Source organism: Oncorhynchus mykiss, chromosome 5 (assembly GCF_013265735.2).
Source record: "Oncorhynchus mykiss isolate Arlee chromosome 5, USDA_OmykA_1.1, whole genome shotgun sequence".
In the NCBI taxonomy this organism is placed as follows: Eukaryota; Metazoa; Chordata; class Actinopteri; order Salmoniformes; family Salmonidae; genus Oncorhynchus; species Oncorhynchus mykiss.
In genome coordinates, this window is record NC_048569.1 from 78,125,841 (window position 1) to 78,145,381 (window position 19,541).

The following is a 19,541-nucleotide window of genomic DNA, read 5'->3' on the forward strand; positions in this document are numbered from 1 at the left end:
GCCTCATGAATTTATTTAAATTTACTGATTTCCTTATATGAACTCTAACTCAGTAAAATGGAGTGGAATAAGTATGCTTCTTGGCAACAGGCAGAGGATTAAATGGACTGGTGTGGAGAGGAAGTGTTGATGCTTGTGTGGTCAGAGGGGGAAACTACCGCAGACCTCTTGTGTCAACCCACTATTACTTATTTGTAGTTCAGGTTCTATCCATCACAGGGTTGCCACTCTGAACTGTCCCAGTGCTTACAGCTGGCCACATCTCCAAGCTTTGCTCCTTCACACAGCGCTATGATTGACGTTTCACGAGAGGCACCTCAAGGTGGGGCTAAATGGTCTCTATTCCCAATCATGTCGCGTAGGCGGAGTCTGACTTTTATACTCTCGCTATGTGCTGCCTTCCAGTGACTGCCGTTCCGTACTGTATGCAACAAAAGCAAGCGGATGGAATAAATCGAAATTGCCTTGAAATTCAGGTTTCCATAACTCACCTTAGATACGGCGCTGTCTCTCGGAGAAAACGGGATTGTGTTTCGGGAAGACACAGGCTCTGACACATGAAAGGAAGAAGCGTCCAGATTCATAGTTGTAGTTGCAGTCTGCTTATCTTTTACACGCAGTCTGATCTGCACAAGGCAGCATTTCAGATCAGATTTCAGATTCACTTCAGACCAGCTGGAAGAGCAGAGAGAGCGAGAAAGAGGGCTTCCCCTCTGACTCTGTGTCTTGGAGAACTCCGGAGCGCGAGAGTGCGAACCAGAACGTGGAACCCCCGGACCCGGGTGGGAAGGAATTTGGTCAAGGATTCTCTTTTGCGAGATTGACGCGAAGGTGAGAGCTTATAAATAGATCGGAAGAAATGGACGAGCAGCCGCGGTTAATGCACTCTCATGCGGGAGTAGGGATGGCAGGGCACCCCGGCCTGTCGCAACACATGGAAGGCACGGGAGGAACGGAGGGCGATGGGAGAAAACAGGACATTGGAGACATTTTACAGCAAATAATGACCATCACAGATCAGAGTCTGGACGAAGCTCAAGCCAGGTAAGGGGACAGCTATGCGCAGTAACCTACCTTGTCAACATGGCCAAGGAATGTGTGGCAAACTACTGTATGCATTCAATTACGATCGATAATAAGACATTTGAAGTCAGTCAGATTTCTAGTGAAAAATATTATATTGATGAAATGGAGAAGAATTGCGCATTCGAGCCCATCAGCCCAAAATGATAAACGGGCGAGCGCGCATTTGGAGAAATAATAACACCCACAGTGCAGCAGACTACATTTCAACTTTGAAGTTATCTTATTATTAGTACAGTGGACATATCAATTGTTCCTGAATTTCCACAAATTGTATAATATTGCAGCAGTATAACGTATAACGTAGATTCAACGTGTTTTCACTATAGATTCAATGTGTTTTCACACTTCTGACAAATCAACAACGACGTACAAATCTGACATCTCAAGTTTGTAGATGCGATTTGTCATAACAATAACCAGCATCACAATGATTGACAACATCATAATTTCGATGAACTTTTGTGCAAGCACAGCTCTCTCTCCCGCTCTCTCTGTCACTCCAGTAAAAATTCAACAACTGATAAGGCATAGCCTAAATTTAATAGAAATCTAGAATACGCTATTTTTTATTTTTTAATTTTTTATTTCACCTTTATTTAACCGGGTAGGCTAGTTGAGAACAAGTTCTCATTTGCAACTGCGACCTGGCCAAGATAAAGCATAGCAGTTCGACACATACAACGACACAGAGTTACACATGGAAAGAACAAAACATACAGTCAATAATACAGTATTATAGGCTATAATTTGTTATTTACATGGGCTATACAATGGGCCATTCATAGTAATTGAAGATAAATCATTTGCATCCAGTTATTAGATATTCAGTTGACTCAGAAGCTAAAGCGAAGTGCTTTGAGGCGCGGTGCGTGTAGGCTGTGTTCAGCCTTCACCGTGGAGGGCGAGCAGCTGAGAGGAATCTTTCAAAATACAATGAAACTCTTTGGACAACCTTTTCCCACTGTCCCGTGTTGCACTGCGATGAACATGACTGTAATTTATACAAGTTCAACAACAAACAAGACATTTAATAATTGTTGATAATACTTAACCATTCTAAACAACAAAATACATATTCAAAATTGTTTATAAATTATTGTTGGTATTGCTGCTCAATCAGTCCAGAACCTAAAAATAATAATAATAATATAAATATTAACATGTCATTTTAAATATTACATATGCTATCTTAAGCACGCATATACAAATACAGCAGGTTAGCAATAAAAGGTTGACGCGATCCGCAACATTTGCATCACATATTTGCCTGTCTACATAATTTGCGTCATAGGCTACATGCTTCAATAAAACCATTCTAACTATGTTACAGGGCTAACGCTTTTAGGATTGATGTGATTTGTTGAAGTTACTTTATTTTGTTTTATAGGAAACACGCCCTGAATTGCCACAGGATGAAGCCTGCTCTCTTCAACGTCTTGTGTGAAATCAAAGAGAAAACAGGTAGGCCCAATGCGGTTTCTAAAGTTATCTACTGGGATATTGAATGCACGTCAAATACAGACCTACACAATTTGAACGAAAAACTATAGGCCTACTAACCACTTAGAAAAACTAAAAGTGCCTTCTTCTTCGGCGACAGAAGCCCACGTAAAGGGGACATTGTATGCGCCTACAATTCACAGCCATTCACATAGATGAACTTGTAGCAGCCAGGGCAGGCATGTTTTTCAATGTGCTTTGAATTACATTCTTATCTGAGAAGAGAAATACAAATTGGCCTATTTTTCAGACCTGTGTTTTTACAATTTGCACATGTTTTGGGAGTGCAATCCATTTTGTGCTATTACACAGCCCTACAGTCAGTGCTACTTCATTGAACATCTTTTCCAATTATAGTGTCAAACATCTAAAGGTTTGATGGTGTTGATGATGGAAAGTGTTGAAAGCTAAATTACCGTCTTCATCATAATGTTTCCCCCTTGTGTGCTAGCTGTCAAATCTCTCTGCTGTGTGTCTCATTTCATTCACTTGTGTGTGTCTCTCCATTTGTCTGGGCTGTTGTGAGAGACCTTGTCGCCAGAATAATTTCACTAAGAGCAGATGTAGTGACATCAGACTTAGGGAGAGGCAGAACATACCTCGTCTTTCCAGAATACAAACCCCTTTTCCCATTGACATTTCTGAAATTGGCACAGATAGAATTCAGAGCTGCTCAGGAGCGATAGTGTGTATATATCTCCTCTGTTATTTTCCCTTTCTAAGATATGGCGTGAAATGAGGACTCCTTTAAATGTGTACTTGTGAGATATTGAGATGCTATCGCTGTCTGGGTTTGATGTGGAAGCGACTCCACTGTGTTTCACAGTCATTAGTGCATGAAATAAAATGGGATAGATAGAGGATAAAAGAGAAATCATTTTTATTATCTCTCCGCTCTCACTTGGTCCATACATCACGCTTCACTGCTGTGGAGCTGTGTGTGGAGGTGATGGGTTGTGTTGTATATTTTATTCCCTGTGTGTATGTAATTCTACTTTTACATGATGTTTTCATTTTCAATGAAGTTCAACCCCCCGCCACCCTCCACCTCCACTCCCCAACGACCCAGTCCTCCTACCCCATGTAGTGCACCCTCAATTGGGCCAGTGTCTAAGGGGAGCAGGGGGCCTTTTGAGGCCTGCTGGCTCTCTTTCCTTTCTCTGTTGGTCTTGGTAGGGTTTTGGAGGGGGAGTGAGTGACACAGTTATGCATAGAGGTTTACTCCCTGGCGTTTTTCAGAGTTCATCCAAAGTTTGTCTCCACATGGAGTACAAAGTCACTTGGATCTGGTCCTGTCTGGGAGTGCTGTGCTTTCTCTCTCATCTCTCTCAGCTGGCTACGACCCGACATCCCAATAGCCCAGGTTTCTGTTTCTCCTGAAGGAGAGTGTCTCTGAGTCTGACCACCTCTTCTCAGAGGAGATTTAGTTACACATACCTGCAGTGTTTGAAGGAAATGAAGTTTATTATATCAATTGAATATAGATGTATGATATACTACTGTATATACAGCACATGGTTCTGAACATCTCTACCCTTTCATGTAGTGTATGAGACATTGTTCCATCCGCCCTCTAGTGTTGCTGTATAAGGTGTTAGAATTAACTTGTCAGAAGTAGTTTTGAAAATGTTTTTGAAAAGGGTCAGCTGCTGAAGCCTAGAGCACATCTCTGTTAAGTAAACCTCGACTGGGTCCTCTCGTCTGGGTGCCAAAGTATTAAAAACCCTATGATTCTCTCAGTAAAAAAACACACCTGTTTTTTAAACAGTATTACAACTCTGCCTGTCACAGTACAGACTACAGACTAGCCCCAGTGAAGCTGTGTTGAGTTGAGGACGGTTTCTGTTAGGTCTTAAAGTAAATAAAGCTCAGAGCAGAACTCACTGACTGTCTTGTTTTTCACCATTAAATATGTCTGAATGCACCAGAGACATTAAGGCTATTTCTAGAGTGTTTGTTTTACACCACATGATATTCACTGAGGATAACTGTGTTGTTAATGGCTTATTGTAACATATATGTTTTTCTTTCTGACAAGACTATCATTTGCCATTTTTATTTATTTGTAGAATTTTGTCATAGCAACATTTGAGAGCTTTGAATTGATATAATAACTGCATATATTACATTCAAATATATATATTTTTTATTAGTAGTATTATTTTTATTGAATTAGGTAGCTTTTATTTCAAAACCTTAATTTACAGTTTTTTGTTTTTATAAATATATATATTTATTTTTGTATTTGGTTTTAGTAAACAGGATTATCTCTCCCCTCCATCTCCTCTACGCACTTTACGTCTCTGACTGTCCCCAGTACTAGAAAAACTGACATCACCTGCGGGCGTCAGGAAAGAATATAATGCCATACTCAGGCAGGCAGGACAGGCAGCCAGCGGTGAGTAACTCCTGAACTCCTGACCCACTCTGTGTATTTGTACTGGGATACTGTGGTGTGGTGAGCGATCGGTGCCCAGCAGAATGACTACTCACTATAAACAAGCACACTGCTGTGTACTGCTCGCACCCGGGAGGAAAGGAGAAGGAACACTTTATTTCCACCCAGGGTAGGCATCTTTCTTTTCTTTTCTTCTTTCAGACACTGGTCTCTGTTTTCCATCCTTGACTGCTTAGTTTCATCCTGATCATATTTTGGTTTTCTTTCTCAACTTAAAGGAATGTTACTTTTCACTCAGAGGCGTACGGTGTGTGTGTGTGTGTGTGTGTGTGTGTGTGTGTGTGTGTGTGTGTGTGTGTGTGTGTGTGTGTGTGTATACAATACTTGATAAAAAGAGATTTACACCTCACCTGTATGGATTATTACATTTAAAAACAGTTCGATTTTGACACACACTCCTAAGGTTACTGTTGGATTAGTGGATTAGTGTTCACTGTGAGAAGAATAAGAAATAGAAGTTGAACTCAGTGTTAAAGGTCTTGTCTGTGACAGTAGGCTACAAAGTATCCACCCTGAGCCACGTTATAAGAGGTATTGGCACAGGGGGCTTTCCAAAAATACACCCAAATAATTTGACTCCAATGCTACTGCGCCATGAAACCTTAACCTTCTGCAAACTCAATGCATTATAGAATATACGAATGTGACACAACTCAATCTTACATCATGTTTATAAAAATATTTCTAACTTTATTAATCATGAGATGAATGTGGCAAAATGGGAGATAAGTGTAATTAAACCCTAACCATGCCTTCAACACAACATTCTAAAACTAATTGTAAAGGATTGTAAAAAAATATATGTTTTAATCATGCTTTTAAAAACATTTCCACAGGTGGTTTTTGGAACTGGTCTAAAGGACCTTGCTTCTCCTTTTGATGAGAAAACTGTTGACATCATCCAAAATGGTGCTTAAGAAAATTAGCTAAAATGAATTGACTTCTATAAACACCTCGTCAACGTCATAAATCTCCAACAGTGTCAAACATAACCTCTCTGCGACACTGAGACACTTGCTCAGTAAATGTAGGGATGTGTACCAAATGACACCCTATTCCCTATATAGTGCATTACTTTTGACCAGAGGCCTATGTGCCCTGATCAAAAGTAGTGCACTATATAGGGAATAGGGTGCTATTTGGAACGCAATCCTGCTGCTCTGACTGGCTGTTTTTTTTTCTCTCTCAACCTCAACAAAAGGCCAGTTTTCTGGTGGCCTTGTTTGAATAGTGTAAGGTTTCACGCCTGGGGGATGCTCCATTTATAAAAATGACGAGCGGAGTGATGTAATGTTATTTTTTGAATGGTGAAATTTAGTTTTTCTCAGAGGGCAGCAGAGTAATATTTAACACGGGTGAAATTAGCCAGAGATCTGATTACAGAGGATATGTCTCAAATGACAACATATTCCCTATGTAGTGCATTACTTTTGACCAGAACCATATGGCCTCTGGTCAAAAGTAGTGCACTACACAGGGAATAGGGTGCCATTTGGGACGTAGTCATAGAAGTGTATTGGGATGCAGTCAGAGAGATACAGTACACTACACTACATTGAGTTGTCAGTCCATTCAGATGGCTTGGAATCTGCATATTTTTACTCTAGAAAGTGCCTCCATTCCCCAGAGTCCAGTCAGAACCCTACAAACCCCAGCACACCATCGTAATATAAACAATTTATGTTAGCCATCATTATCCGCAGAAGCAAACCTGTTTTTAGCTTTGAACCCCAATGTGGTATAGAAACCCATAGGGATTTACAGTTTGACTGTATATACAGTATATCTTTTTTTTAGATTAGCAGATGAGTGTATTTTGAGAGTGCATTGCCAATGCCAAACTGCTTGTAGTCAAAAGGCTAATATTGACATATCAGTTCGCTCTCTATCTAAATCCCTCTGGTGTCACTTTAGTAGTATGCTTTTTGTAAGTAGCAGGGAACATTTACTATACAGTGCACTATGGTCCCTATGGGTCCTGGTCAAAATAGTGCACTATCAAGGGAATAGGGTGCCATTTGGGACGCAAGCATAGGCTTGGCTGGGGCCTGTTCAGAGCTAATGTAAACTATTCATTTTATGTATCCTTTATTTAACTAGGCAAGTCAGTTAAGAACAAATTCTTATTTACAATGACGGCCTACCCTGGCTAAACCCAGACGATGCTGGGCCAATTGTGTGCCACCCTATGGGACACCCAATCACCAGGTACTGCAGTGACACCTCTTGCACTGGGATGCAGTGTCTTAAGCCACTGCGCCACTCGGGAGCTGAGCGTAACAGCTTATTTCCATCCAATCAAAACAGGAGGACGTCTACTCAGATATAGAATGTTGTGTCGCAGTGATATGCATCCCCCTCCTGTCCTGGTCTGTTAGTGCACTGACTGGGAGTGTTGATGTTAATACATGCAACAGCTTTTGTCTTTTATCCAGCCCGCTCCTCTATGCTGACACAGCAGTATTCAGAGAGAAAATGTGTGTGTGTGTGTGTGTGTGTGTGGGAGAGAGTGTGTGTCTGTGAGAGTGTGTGTGTGAGAGTGTGTGTGTGAGAGTGTGTGTGAGAGTGTGTGTGTGTCTGTGTGTCTGTCTGTGTGTGTGTGTGTGTGTGTGTGTGTGTGTGTGTGTGTGTGTGTGTGTGTGTGTGTGTGTCTGTGTGTCTGTCTGTGTGTGTGTGTGTGTGTGCGCATATGTGTGTGCATATGTGTGTCTCTGTGTGTGTATGTATGTGTGTCTCTGTGTGTGTGTGTGTGTGTGTTCTCCACAGCTGTTTCCCTCCTATCTCTCTGTTTAATCATCCAAATATCTCTCTGTTTAATCATCCCCCATACCCTTGCAACCACTGCTGAAAAAATGAAAAAAATCCTGATGGTGGTGACCGTGAAATTGATCTAGCGGTTTCACGTTGAGGTGTTGTTTCTCCCCCTCAATGTTTTCCTGTGATGTTATCCCAGTGATGATGACAGGGAGCAAGTGTCTATGTTGCGTGTGAAAGCGAGTAAGACTGAAAGACAGCGAGGACTGAGAAATAAGAAACACAAGAGGAAAGACCCATGTAAGTCAAATTCCTCTTTCATAGGCTTGTGAGCTAGCCACTAAAATTACTGTCATTTTTCCTGTTACGGCATCAGGGAAATGTTAAATGCTATTCATTAAAAATGAAGATTATGCGCTTGTGGTCTCCAAAATAAAGCATATCCTAGTCATTGGGGTGAAGGAAATGTATAAAATGAATAACTGGTTGGATTTAGTCCTTATGCCTCACCAGACAGAATTAACAGACCACAGCATCCACTGCTGTAAGATGGGATATGGTGGTGAACATCTGACTCTGCTTGCTTTTTTTACTCCTTTTTTCAATAATGATCTCTGTAAAGATGTGGTCTGCCTTGGCTCTTTTTTGTGTGCTGCTAGCTTCCTCTAATATTTATTCAAATCCACAAATTTGTTATGTACATTAAATTGAACATGCAACGGCACTTTTGAATGTGGTTGCCATACCAACCCCCCAGGAGTTCATTTTCCTTAATGCAGGGCTCTGAATCTCATTTCCTACACACTCCCCTGCTGCTAAGAGCTGCTCTGAGCAGGCGCTACCTCCAGGCTTCCACTGTACCGCTGATAGAGCACCGCTCCACCGACACAGCCTTCAAACGCTAGAGCTTTTATCAAGAGAGATGGAGAGAGGGAGGAAAAGAGGGAGAGCGGGAATGAGAGGGGGAGAAAAAGAAAACAGAGAGAGAGAAAGAGAGCAGGAGAGAGGGAAAAGGGAAAGGGAGCGCGGGAGAGAGGTAGACAGAGAGGGAGAGGCCTCTCTCCGCGCAGTGGAAATGACACAAATTAATATACACTACTTAAACCAGACTAAGATTAATGGTTGCCTTTCGCGGCAGCTTAGTCCCACTGTCAGTTGCCGGGTGCTCGTTGGATAAAATCAACACTAATCAACATTTATTCCCCTTCTGCCCTGGGCCCTCAGGATTCTGGCGGGCGGCAGGACTGTGTTACCCCCCTCCTTCTCCCCCTCTCTCTTCCCCTCGCCTCCCCCGTCTGTCTCGCTACGCTTTTCACCTCCCATCCAGCTCCTCCATACATCACCCTGCTCCCTCCTCCCTCCCTGCCTCTTTCCGGCCTGGCTCCTCACAGGGGAGAGCCCACTCCCATCAGGACACATTACAGTCATGATAGATTTTCTCTTTTCATTTGCATCTGATATTTAACACTAAAGCAGTTGCTCTGGCACTTTACAGTACAGGAGCTGCGTGTGGTCTGCGTATGGTGTGTACGGTGTGTATATTTTTATGTGTGTGGGCATTATCTGTTCTCAATCTGCTATTGCATTATCACTAACAAGATATGTGTTGTGTTGTGTGAATGCATTATGTACATATCTGAGTGGGTTTTCCTGAAAACAGAATTATGTATGTGTGTGGCCCATTACTAGGAGACTGAGCTCTTTCTCTCCCAATAACCTTGTATTTCCTTCAGGGGGAAAGACATTGCAATTAACATTGTATATTTTTGTCCTCATTTCAACGAAACATAATATATTATACATTTCTGTGAAGTTTATCAGATTATGATGCTACCTTTTATTGTAGTGTTGACACTATTGTGTTGTACTACATATTGTACATGTATGTAGACCTAGACCAAAGATCTGGCCGTGTTTGACTAAACTGGAATTATTGTAAGATTATTGATTATTTTAGCATTCATTAGGTTAATTCATTAGGTTAACCACAAGACCACCAGACTGCCTCTCACATCACCTGTAGAATGAATCATTGTACAGATAATATTGTTGTCACGTCCTGACCGTAGTTCTTTTTTTATGTCTCTATTTTGGTTTGGTCAGGGCGTAAGTTGGGGTGGGCATTCTATGTTTTTCATTCTATGTTTTGTTCTGTGTGTTGTATTTCTATGTGTTTGGCCTGGTATGGTTCCCAATCAGAGGCAGCGGTCAATCGTTGTCTCTGATTGAGAACCATACTTAGGTAGCCTGTTCCCACCTGTGTTTGTGGGTAGTTGTTTTCTGTTTTTGTATTCTGTACCAGACAGAACTGTTTCGGTTTCGTTCATTCTCTTTTGTTGTTTTTTCATTCAGTGTTCAATTCATAAATAAAGATGAACACGTACCACGCTGCACCTTGGTCCTCACCTTCTTCAACCCACGACAGCCGTTACAATTGTTACTGTTTCATCTGTGTTAATGTGGAGCAAAGATGAAGAGATTCCGCCTAAATCTCCTCCTTGGAAGAACCCACCCGTCTAACTTTATGCAAATCTCATAATTATACAGTCTAATATATGGCGGTAATCAGCTTCTGTTGCTCATTATATCTTCCTCGACTCCCACTGTGTCACTGGGAAGCATTCTCACAAGGAACATTTTATCTCTACATTTCAGTCTGTAAATATGCTAGAGGAACATTTGAGTCTCTAAATATGCCGGAGGGTATTTTCAGTCTCTAAATATGCTGGAGGATCATTTCAGTCTCTAAATATGCTGGAGGATCATTTGAGTCTCTAAATATGCTGGAGGGTCATTTGAGTTTCTAAAGATGCTGGAGGGTCATTTGAGTCTCTAAATATGCTGGAGGGTCATTTGAGTCTCTAAATATGCTGGAGGGTCATTTGAGTCTCTAAATATGCTGGAGGAACATTTGAGTTTCTAAATATGCTGGATGGTCATTTGAGTCTCTAAATATGCTGAAGGAACATTTGAGTTTCTAAATACGCTGGAGGAGAATTTCAGTCTCTAAATATGCTGGAGGGTCATTTTGAGTCTCTAAATATGCTGGAGGGTCATTTGAGTCTCTAAATATGCTGGATGATCATTTCAGTCTCTAAATATCCTGGAGGGTCATTTGAGTCTCTAAATATGCTGGAGGAACATTTGAGTTTCTAAATATGCTGGAGGAGAATTTTAGTCTCTGAATACGCTGGAGGAACATTTGAGTCTCTAATTAGGCTGGAGCAAAATTGTAGTCTCAAAAAAAGCTGGAGGAACATTTTTGTCTCTAAATATGCTGTATTTGCTATAAAACAGAAAGGAATCCAAATGAATTAAGGTTGATAGTACACCTGAATGTCATTTTATTTTCTTACACATTCTTTGACTACAAAATACGTTTCTCTAAGAAAATGACAGCGAACAAAAATATAAATGCAACATGCAACATGTAATGAGAAAGAAAATGTATTTCACATTACTGGGAATACAGATATGCATACTGTTTGTTGGTCACAGATACAGTACTTAATAAAAAGGTAGGGGCATGGATCCAAAAACCAGTCAGTTTCTGGTGTGACCACCATGTGCCTCATGCAGCGAGTTCGCATGGAGTTGATCAGGCTCTCTGTGGAATATTGTCCCCACTCCCATTCAATGGCTGTGTGAAGTTGCTGGATATTGGTGGAAACTGGAACATGCTGTCGTACACATTGATGCAGAGTATCCCAAACGTGCTCAATGGGTGACATGCCTGGTGAGTATGCAGGCCATAGAAGAACTGGGACATTTTCAGCTTGCAGGAATTGTGTAAAGATCCTCGCGACATGGGGCTGTGCATTATCATGCTGAAACATGAGGTGATTTTATTTATTTATTTTATTTCACCTTTATTTAACCAGGTAGGCTAGTTAAGAACAAGTTCTCATTTGCAACTGCGACCTGGCCAAGATAAAGCGTAGCAATTCAACACATACAACAACACAGAGTTACACATGGAATAAACAAAACATAGTCAATAATACAGTAGAAAAAAATAAAACAAAAAGTCTATATACAGTGAGTGCAAATGAGGTAAGTTAAGGAAATAAATAGGCCATAGTGGAGAAGTAATTACAATATAGCAATTAAACACTGGAATGGTAGATCAGCAGAATATGAATGTAGAGGTAGAGATACTGGGGTGCAAAGGAGCAAAATAAATAAATAAATAAATACCAGTATGGGGATGAGGTAGGTAGATAGATGGGCTGTTTACAGATGGGCTATGTACAGGTGCAGTGATCTGTGAGCTGCTCTGACAGCTGGTGCTTAAAGCTAGTGAGGGAGATGTGAGTCTCCAGCTTCAGAGATTTTTGCAATTCGTTCCAGTCATGGGCAGCAGACAACTGGAAGGAAAGACGACCAAAGGAGGAATTGGCTTTGGGGGTGACCAGTGAGATATACCTACTGGAGCACGTGCTACGAGTGGGTGCTGCTATGGTGACCAGTGAGCTGAGATATGGCGGGGCTTTACCTAGCAGAGACTTGTAGATGACCTGGAGCCAGTGGGTTTGGCGACGAGTATGAAGCGAGGGCCAACCAACGAGAGCATACAGGTCGCAATGGTGGGTAGTGTGACAAAAGGCTTTGGTGACAAAACGGATGGCACTGTGATAGACTGCATCCAGTTTGTTGAGTAGAGTGTTGGAGGCTATTATATAGATGACATCGCTGAAGTCGAGGATCGGTAGGATGTTCAGTTTTACGAGGGTATGTTTGGCAGCATGAGTGAAGGATGCTTTGTTGCGATATAGGAAGCCGATTCTAGATTTAATTTTGTATTGGAGATGCTTAATGTGAGTCTGGAAGGAGAGTTTACAGTCTAACCAGACACCCAGGTATTTGTAGTTGTCCACGTATTCTAAGTCAGAGCCGTCCAGAGTAGTGATGCTGGACGGACGAGCAGGTGCTCGCAGATCACGGGCAGTGATCGATTGAATAGCATGCATTTAGTTTTACTTGCGTTTAAGAGCAGTTGGAGGCCACGGAAGGAGAGTTGTATGGCATTGAAGCTCGTCTGGAGGTTAGTTATCACAGTGTTCAAGGAGGGGCCAGAAGTATACAGAATAGTGTCATCTGCGTAGAGGTGGATCAGAGAATCACCAGCAGCAAGAGCGACATCATTGATGTATACAGAAAAGAGAGTCTGCCCGAGAATTGAACCCTGTGGCACACCCATAGAGACTGTCAGAGGTCCGGACAACAGGCCCTCCGACTTGACACACTGAACTCTATCAGAGAAGTACCAGGCGAGGCAATAATTTGAGAAACTGCCAATAAGAATGTTGTGATTGATACAGTCAAAAGCCTTGGCCAGATCGATGAATATGGCTGCACAGTAATGTCTCTTATCGATGGCGGTTATGATGGCGTTTAGAACCTTCAGCGTGGCTGAGGTGCACCCATGACCAGCTCTGAAACCAGATTGCATAGCGGAGAAGGTATGGTGGGATTCGAAATGGTCAGTAATCTGTTTGTTAACTTGGCTTTCGAAGACCTTAGAAAGACAGGATAGGATAGATATAGGTCTGTAGCAGTTTGGGTCTAGAGTGTCACCCCCTTTGAAGAGGGGGATGACCGCGGCAGCTTTCCAATCTTTGGGAATCTCAGACGATACGAAAGTGAGGTTGAACAGGCTAGTAATAGGGGTTGCAACAATTTCGGCAGATAATTTTAGAAAGAGAGGGTGCAGATCTAGCCCGGCTGATTTGTAGGGGTCCAGATTTTGCAGCTCTTTCAGAACATCAGCTATCTGGATTTGGGTAAAGGAGAAATGGTGGGGGCTTTGGCGGGTTGCTGTGGAGGGTGCCGGGCAGTTGACCGGGGTAGGGGTAGCCATGTGGAAAGCATGGCCAGCCGTAGAGAAATGCTTATTGAAATTCTCAATTATAGTGGATTTATCAGTGGTGACAGTGTTTCCTAGCCTCAGAGCAGTGGGCAGCTGGGAGGAGGTGCTCTTATTCTCCATGGACTTTACAGTGTCCCAGAACGCTTTTGAGTTAGTACTACAGGATGGCAGGCCTCAGGATCTCATCACGATATCTCTGTGCATTCAAATTGCCATCAATAAAATTAAATTGTGTTTGTTGTCTGTATCTTATGCTTGCCAAACCATAACCCCAACCCACCATGGGGCACTCTGTTAACAACTTTGACATCAGCAAACCGCTCACCCACCCTATACCATACTGTCATCTGCCCGGTACAGTTGAAACCAGGATTAATCCGTGAAAAGCACACTTCTCCAGCATGCCAGTGGCCACCGAAGTTGAGAATTTCCCCACTAAAGTCTGTTACAACGACGAGCTGCAGTCAGGTCAAGACCCTGGTGAGGACAGATGGACAGACACGCAGATGAGCGTCCCTGAGACGGTTTCTGACAGGTGGTGCGTAGATTCTTCACTTGTGGAAACCCACAGTTTCATCAGTTATCCGGGTGGCTGATCTCAGATGGTCCCGCAGGTGAAGAAGCCGGATCTGGAGGTCCTGGGCTGGGATGGTTACACGTGGTCTGCGGTTGTGAGGCCGGTTGGACATACTGCCAAATTCTCTAAAACAACGTTGTAGGTGGCTTATAGTAAAGAAATTAACATTTAATCATCTGGCAACAGCTCTGGTTGACATCCCTGCAGTCAGTATGCCAAATGTAAGCTCCCATTTTAGAGATGCATTTTATTGTCCCCAGCACAAGGTGTAATGATCATGCTGTTTAATCAGCTTCTTGATATGCCACACCTGTCAGGCGGGTGGATTATCTATGCAAAGGAGAAATGCTCACTAACAGGGATGTAAACTACATTTGAGTAAAATACGCTTTTTGTGCGTATGGATATCAGCTCATGAAACATGGGCCAAAACTTTACATGCTGTGTTTATATTTTTGTTCAGTGTACATTTTTGTATATGAGCCTCCGTTTAAGATTGTTTCCATGTTTCCGGTAGTGTGCTGCTGGTATCTATCATTTCTATAGTCCATCAACACCACACCATACACACTCTCAGCTGTAGTGATATGATTGATTACAACCATACTCATTGTTGTGCCACCAGTTGGGATACTTGTAGCGACATCAACCAAGCGCTTCTCTATGGATATGTCCCAAATGGTACCCTATTCGATATATAGTGCACTACTTTTGATGATAGCCCTGGTCAAAAGTAGTGCACTATATAGAGAATAGGGTTCCATCTGGGACGGACACTATCTCAGGTGCCAATCTGGGCACCCAGAATAGATCAGCAAGCTTCATGGCATGGCCTCCTAGCAGGAGAGACGTTTATGTGTGTTTTGTGTGTGTAGAAAAGTAGAAGGAGCATGTTGGTCCTCCGCTGCAGAAACGCAGCGCCGTGCTGGTTTTGGATGGCTTCCCTGTGCACAGACCACAGACACAAGTGACATTGTGGGTAACTTTTAGAACTGGAAGAGGGGGAGGAGGATGGGGGGGAGGGGGGTGCTCAGTGTAGCACTGGATAATGTGGTAAAGGAGGTTTCTGAAAAGTGTGTTTGAGGATATGTAGCTCATGTAATCATAATGTGATAATAATGTAATAATAATATTATAATAATGTAATCATAAAGCTCACTGACCAGGGGAGGCATTTTGGGCATTTTAGGCTACCCATTTTATTTTTAATAACGTATGCATGTCATGCAAGTGTATACCAACACACAGAATTGTACTACATTTCTGATTGTGGATTTTATCCTTAAGATCTTGACTGTGAACTTGTAGCCTTATAGAAGCCTCAGAGGCCTTTTGAGAGACTCTTACATGAGCTATGTATACTGTACATTATAACCTCTGCTATGTTTACTGTAGCTTTCTAGATTTCTCCCAGTGCTGAGGAGTAATATTTGCTTGTTTAACAGGCATTGAATGTTATGTCAGAGGCCCGATACATTTAATGACATAACCTAAAATTCATTTCTGCAATGTGGAATTTAAATTTTTTACTCAGGGCTGTGATTAGGCTTGGTGTAAGCTCTGCTTTGTCTAGGAAGCTGTTGTCTTGTTGTATTTTTCTGAACATAACATGAGATTTTAGGAAATCAAATCAAATCAAATGTTATTACCTTACGGTATGGGGGGGTTAATGTAAATAGTCCAGGTGGCCATTGATTCATTACAAGCAAACCTTGGCCCTGTTAAATGATTTGACAGGTCTTTGTTATCCACACACGGAGGGCCTTGTACAGTAATATGAATAGTTAGTTTTACTGAAGTCCTCTTTGTGTTCTATAAATGGCCATCGTTTCCTTTCTGTGATGCTGTGCATTAATACACACCAGCACCTTTGATCCGTAAGGAGAAAGAAAAAAAGCAGATGTATGATTTGATTGATGACTGAAGTCACATTCCGTGTTCATCCCAAATGCACCCTATTCCCTTTATAGTGCAGAACTTTCAACCAGAGGCCCTGGACAAAAGTAGTGCGCTGTAGGGAACAGGGTGCCATTTGGGACGCACACTCAGACTTCCTTATGGGAATGGTTGGGATGGTGTGTCATATTTGGAGACTGTCAGTTGGCACGTCTACAAATTGCAACCACTGCGGCCTCACCTCTTTTCCCTGGACATGTGGCCTTGAGCGTGTGATTCCTGTTAGAATTGAGGCAGCATCCCAAATGGCACCCTATTCCCTATATAGTGCACTACTTTTGACCACAGCCCATAGGGAATACAGTAGGTTGCCACTGAAGGTACAGGGAGCATCCCAAATGGCACCCTATTCCATATATAGTGTACTATTTTGGACCACGGCCCATAGGGAATACAGTAGGTTGCCACTGAAGGTACAGGGAGTCAGACTGAGGGTCTGAAATGGAGGAAGTGTAGTTCTATAGCTATATCTATAACAATGATGGCCAAAGGACTAATCATACAGACAAAGGATAATACTGCTCTCTGTCCCTGGGGACAGTGTGGACTGTCTATGTACTGTACTGTATGCAACTCTACTCTATGCCACACTTCATTCTACATACATGTGAACTAGAGAGCTGGTCAGGGAGGTAGACTTTTTTGTTGGTATTGTAGGTCATAATGTGGATTCTGTTGTTAGAGTTCAGATGGATGGATCATTGGAATTTCATCACCGCTGCATATGTCAAGACATGGCATCTGTGGGTGTGGTGAGATTCCCAATGGGTTGGACAATATTATTTTTGTCACTTATATTGAAGAAGGTATTACTTAAATACTGGAAGTCAAATCATACTCAAACGTTAAGAGAATGGAAGAATCAAATGCTTTATGATTTAAATATTGAAAACAATCTGTCTACAGACAGAAACAACATAACACAATTTAAAGTCATATGGGGCAGGGTCCTACAAGCATTAGAAACAACATAACACAATTTAAAGTCATATGGGGCAGGGTCCTACAAGCATTAGAAACAACATAACACAATGTAAAGTCATATGGGGCAGAGTCCTACAAGCATTAGAAACAACATTGAGTTTGGATACCATGGGAACATGTGGGTCTGAGCAAATGTGATGTCATTCATGTTTGTGAAAATGTATGTAAACGTTAAGTTGTTTATCGTTTTTTTGTCTAGGTACGTTTTTTGTTGTTTGTTAACAACAAAACAGTAAAGAAAAAGTTAAATAAAATATAATAAAATGTTTTTAAAAAAGGCCCTGTGCTGTTTGTATTAATATTGTTTCACTCAAATAAATGAAAGTGTCCATTGACAACATTGTCATTGGTCGCCTGCTCCTCTGACATTCACATCACCACTCCAGTGTTTTCATATTTCCCTCCTCTATGTATCAATTGTGTTGATAGCCTAATATTCTGTCAACAGAGGGGAGATAAAGAGGGTTTTAGGAGTTTGGAGGATAGGATAACCTTGATAAAACGTTCATCTCCATCTGTCGTCATCCGTTATGAAGTATGCAAATGACCTGTGGGATGTGAGCGGATGGGAAGTACAGTGCTGTAAAATGGGCCGTTTCAAGTGTTCTGTGTACCATGCTGACTTCCAAATTTACCACCATGCAATCCAGTGCATACTCGTGATTTTCCTCTCTCACTCTCTCTCCTACCCCTTCACTCTCTCCTTTATCCTTTATCTCCCTCTCTCTCTCCTACCCCTTCACTCTCTCCTTTATCCTTTATCTCCCTCTCTCTCTCATTCCCATGGTCCGGTCTTCTCTTCCCCCATCACTCTGTCTTTCCATCTCTCCTCGATGCTCCCCATCTTTTTCTCTCCTACTTTGCCTTGCTATACAAATTAGCGATGTACTGCACAGGTTCAGAGGGGCTACTCATAAAATATTAACAGCATGTAGATGATTGTACGTTGCCACTTACATTTTTTAAACTGTGTCAGCACAAGCTGTGGCACAGTTATTTGTGTGTTCATCTGTTTTGATACTGGCTATATATGAGTCCATTGTTTTCTTCTACATTGTATTCATTCAGTGGTAAGACATTATATGTTATCTATTCATCAAAATGTGGACTCACTTCAGCTTAGCTGTTTAGTATTTGAGCATTTTATTCGGAACCCCATTAGCGAAAGCAGCAGCTGCTCTTCCTTGGTGAAAGGATTCCAATGCTCCTTCACTTCTGAACCGTAATAAGCTTCATCAACACATTGGAATGCGTTAGCTTGTCCTTTGTCATTCAGTTAGTTAGCAGTTGAACAAAGAGACAGCTAATGCTATATATTCTCCAGTTATACTCCATATTTCATCACTTCTATTTACACCCATCTGATGAACATAAACAATATATATATATATATACAGTTAAAGTCGGAAGTTAACATACACTTAGGTTGGAGTCATTAAAACTCGTTCAACCACTACACACATTTCTTGTTAACAAACTACAGTTTTGGTAAGTTGGTTAAGACATCTACTTTGTGCATGACACAAGTAATTTTTCCAACAATTGTTTACAGACAGATTATTTCACTTATAATTCACTGTAACACAATTCCAATGGGTCAAAAGTTTACATACACTAAGATGAATGTGCCTTTAAACAGCTTGGAAAATTCAAGAAAATTATGTAATGGCTTTAGAAGCTTCTGATAGGCTAATTGACATAATTTGAATCAATTGGAGGTGTACCTGTGGATGTATTTCAAGGCCTACCTTCAAACTCTTTGTTTGACATCATGGGAAAATCAAAAGAAAAATTATAGACCTTCACAAGTCTGGTTCATCCTTGGGAGCAATTTCCAAACGCCTGAAGGTACCACGTTCATCTGTACAAACAATAGTACGCAAGTATAAACACCATGCGACAACGCAGCCGCCATACCGCTCAGGAAGGAGACGCGTTCTGTCTCCTAGAGATGAACGTACTTTGGTGCGAAAAGTGCAAATCAATCGGAGAACAACAGCAAAGGACCTGAGAAGAAGCTGGAGGAAGCAGGTACAAAAGTATCTATATCCACAGTAAAACAAGTCCTATATCGACATAACCTGAAAGGCCGCTCAGCAAGGAAGAAGCCACTGCTCCAAAACCGCCATAAAAAAAAGCCAGACTACGGTTTGCAACTGCACATGGGGGCAAAGATCGTACTTTTTGGAGAAATGTCCTCTGGTCTGATGAAACAAAAATAGAACTGTTTGGCCATAATGACCATCGTTATGTTTAGAGAAAAAAGGGTGAGGCTTGCAAGCCAAAGAACAACATCCCAACCGTGAAGCACGGGGGTGGCAGCATCATGTAGTGGGGGTGCTTTGCTGCAGGAGGGA

At 41.8% G+C, this 19,541-nt stretch overlaps 1 protein-coding gene across 4 annotated transcripts in view; it reads left to right on the forward strand.

Annotated features, from left to right (window-relative positions):
- The first annotated feature begins 364 nt into the window (after positions 1 to 364).
- Positions 365 to 19,541, forward strand: part of LOC110524620 (pre-B-cell leukemia transcription factor 1) — a 102,069-nt gene continuing 82,892 nt past the window's right edge. The window contains exons 1-2 of one of the 4 annotated variants that reach the window (XM_021604449.2): positions 365 to 1,044; positions 2,474 to 2,547. In XM_021604449.2, coding sequence (XP_021460124.2) covers positions 860 to 1,044; positions 2,474 to 2,547 — 259 coding nt within the window. In that variant the 5' untranslated portion in view covers positions 365 to 859. The remainder of the gene's footprint in view (positions 1,045 to 2,473; positions 2,548 to 19,541) is intronic. The other 3 variants (XM_021604451.2, XM_021604450.2, XM_021604452.2) reach the window with 3 other exon arrangements.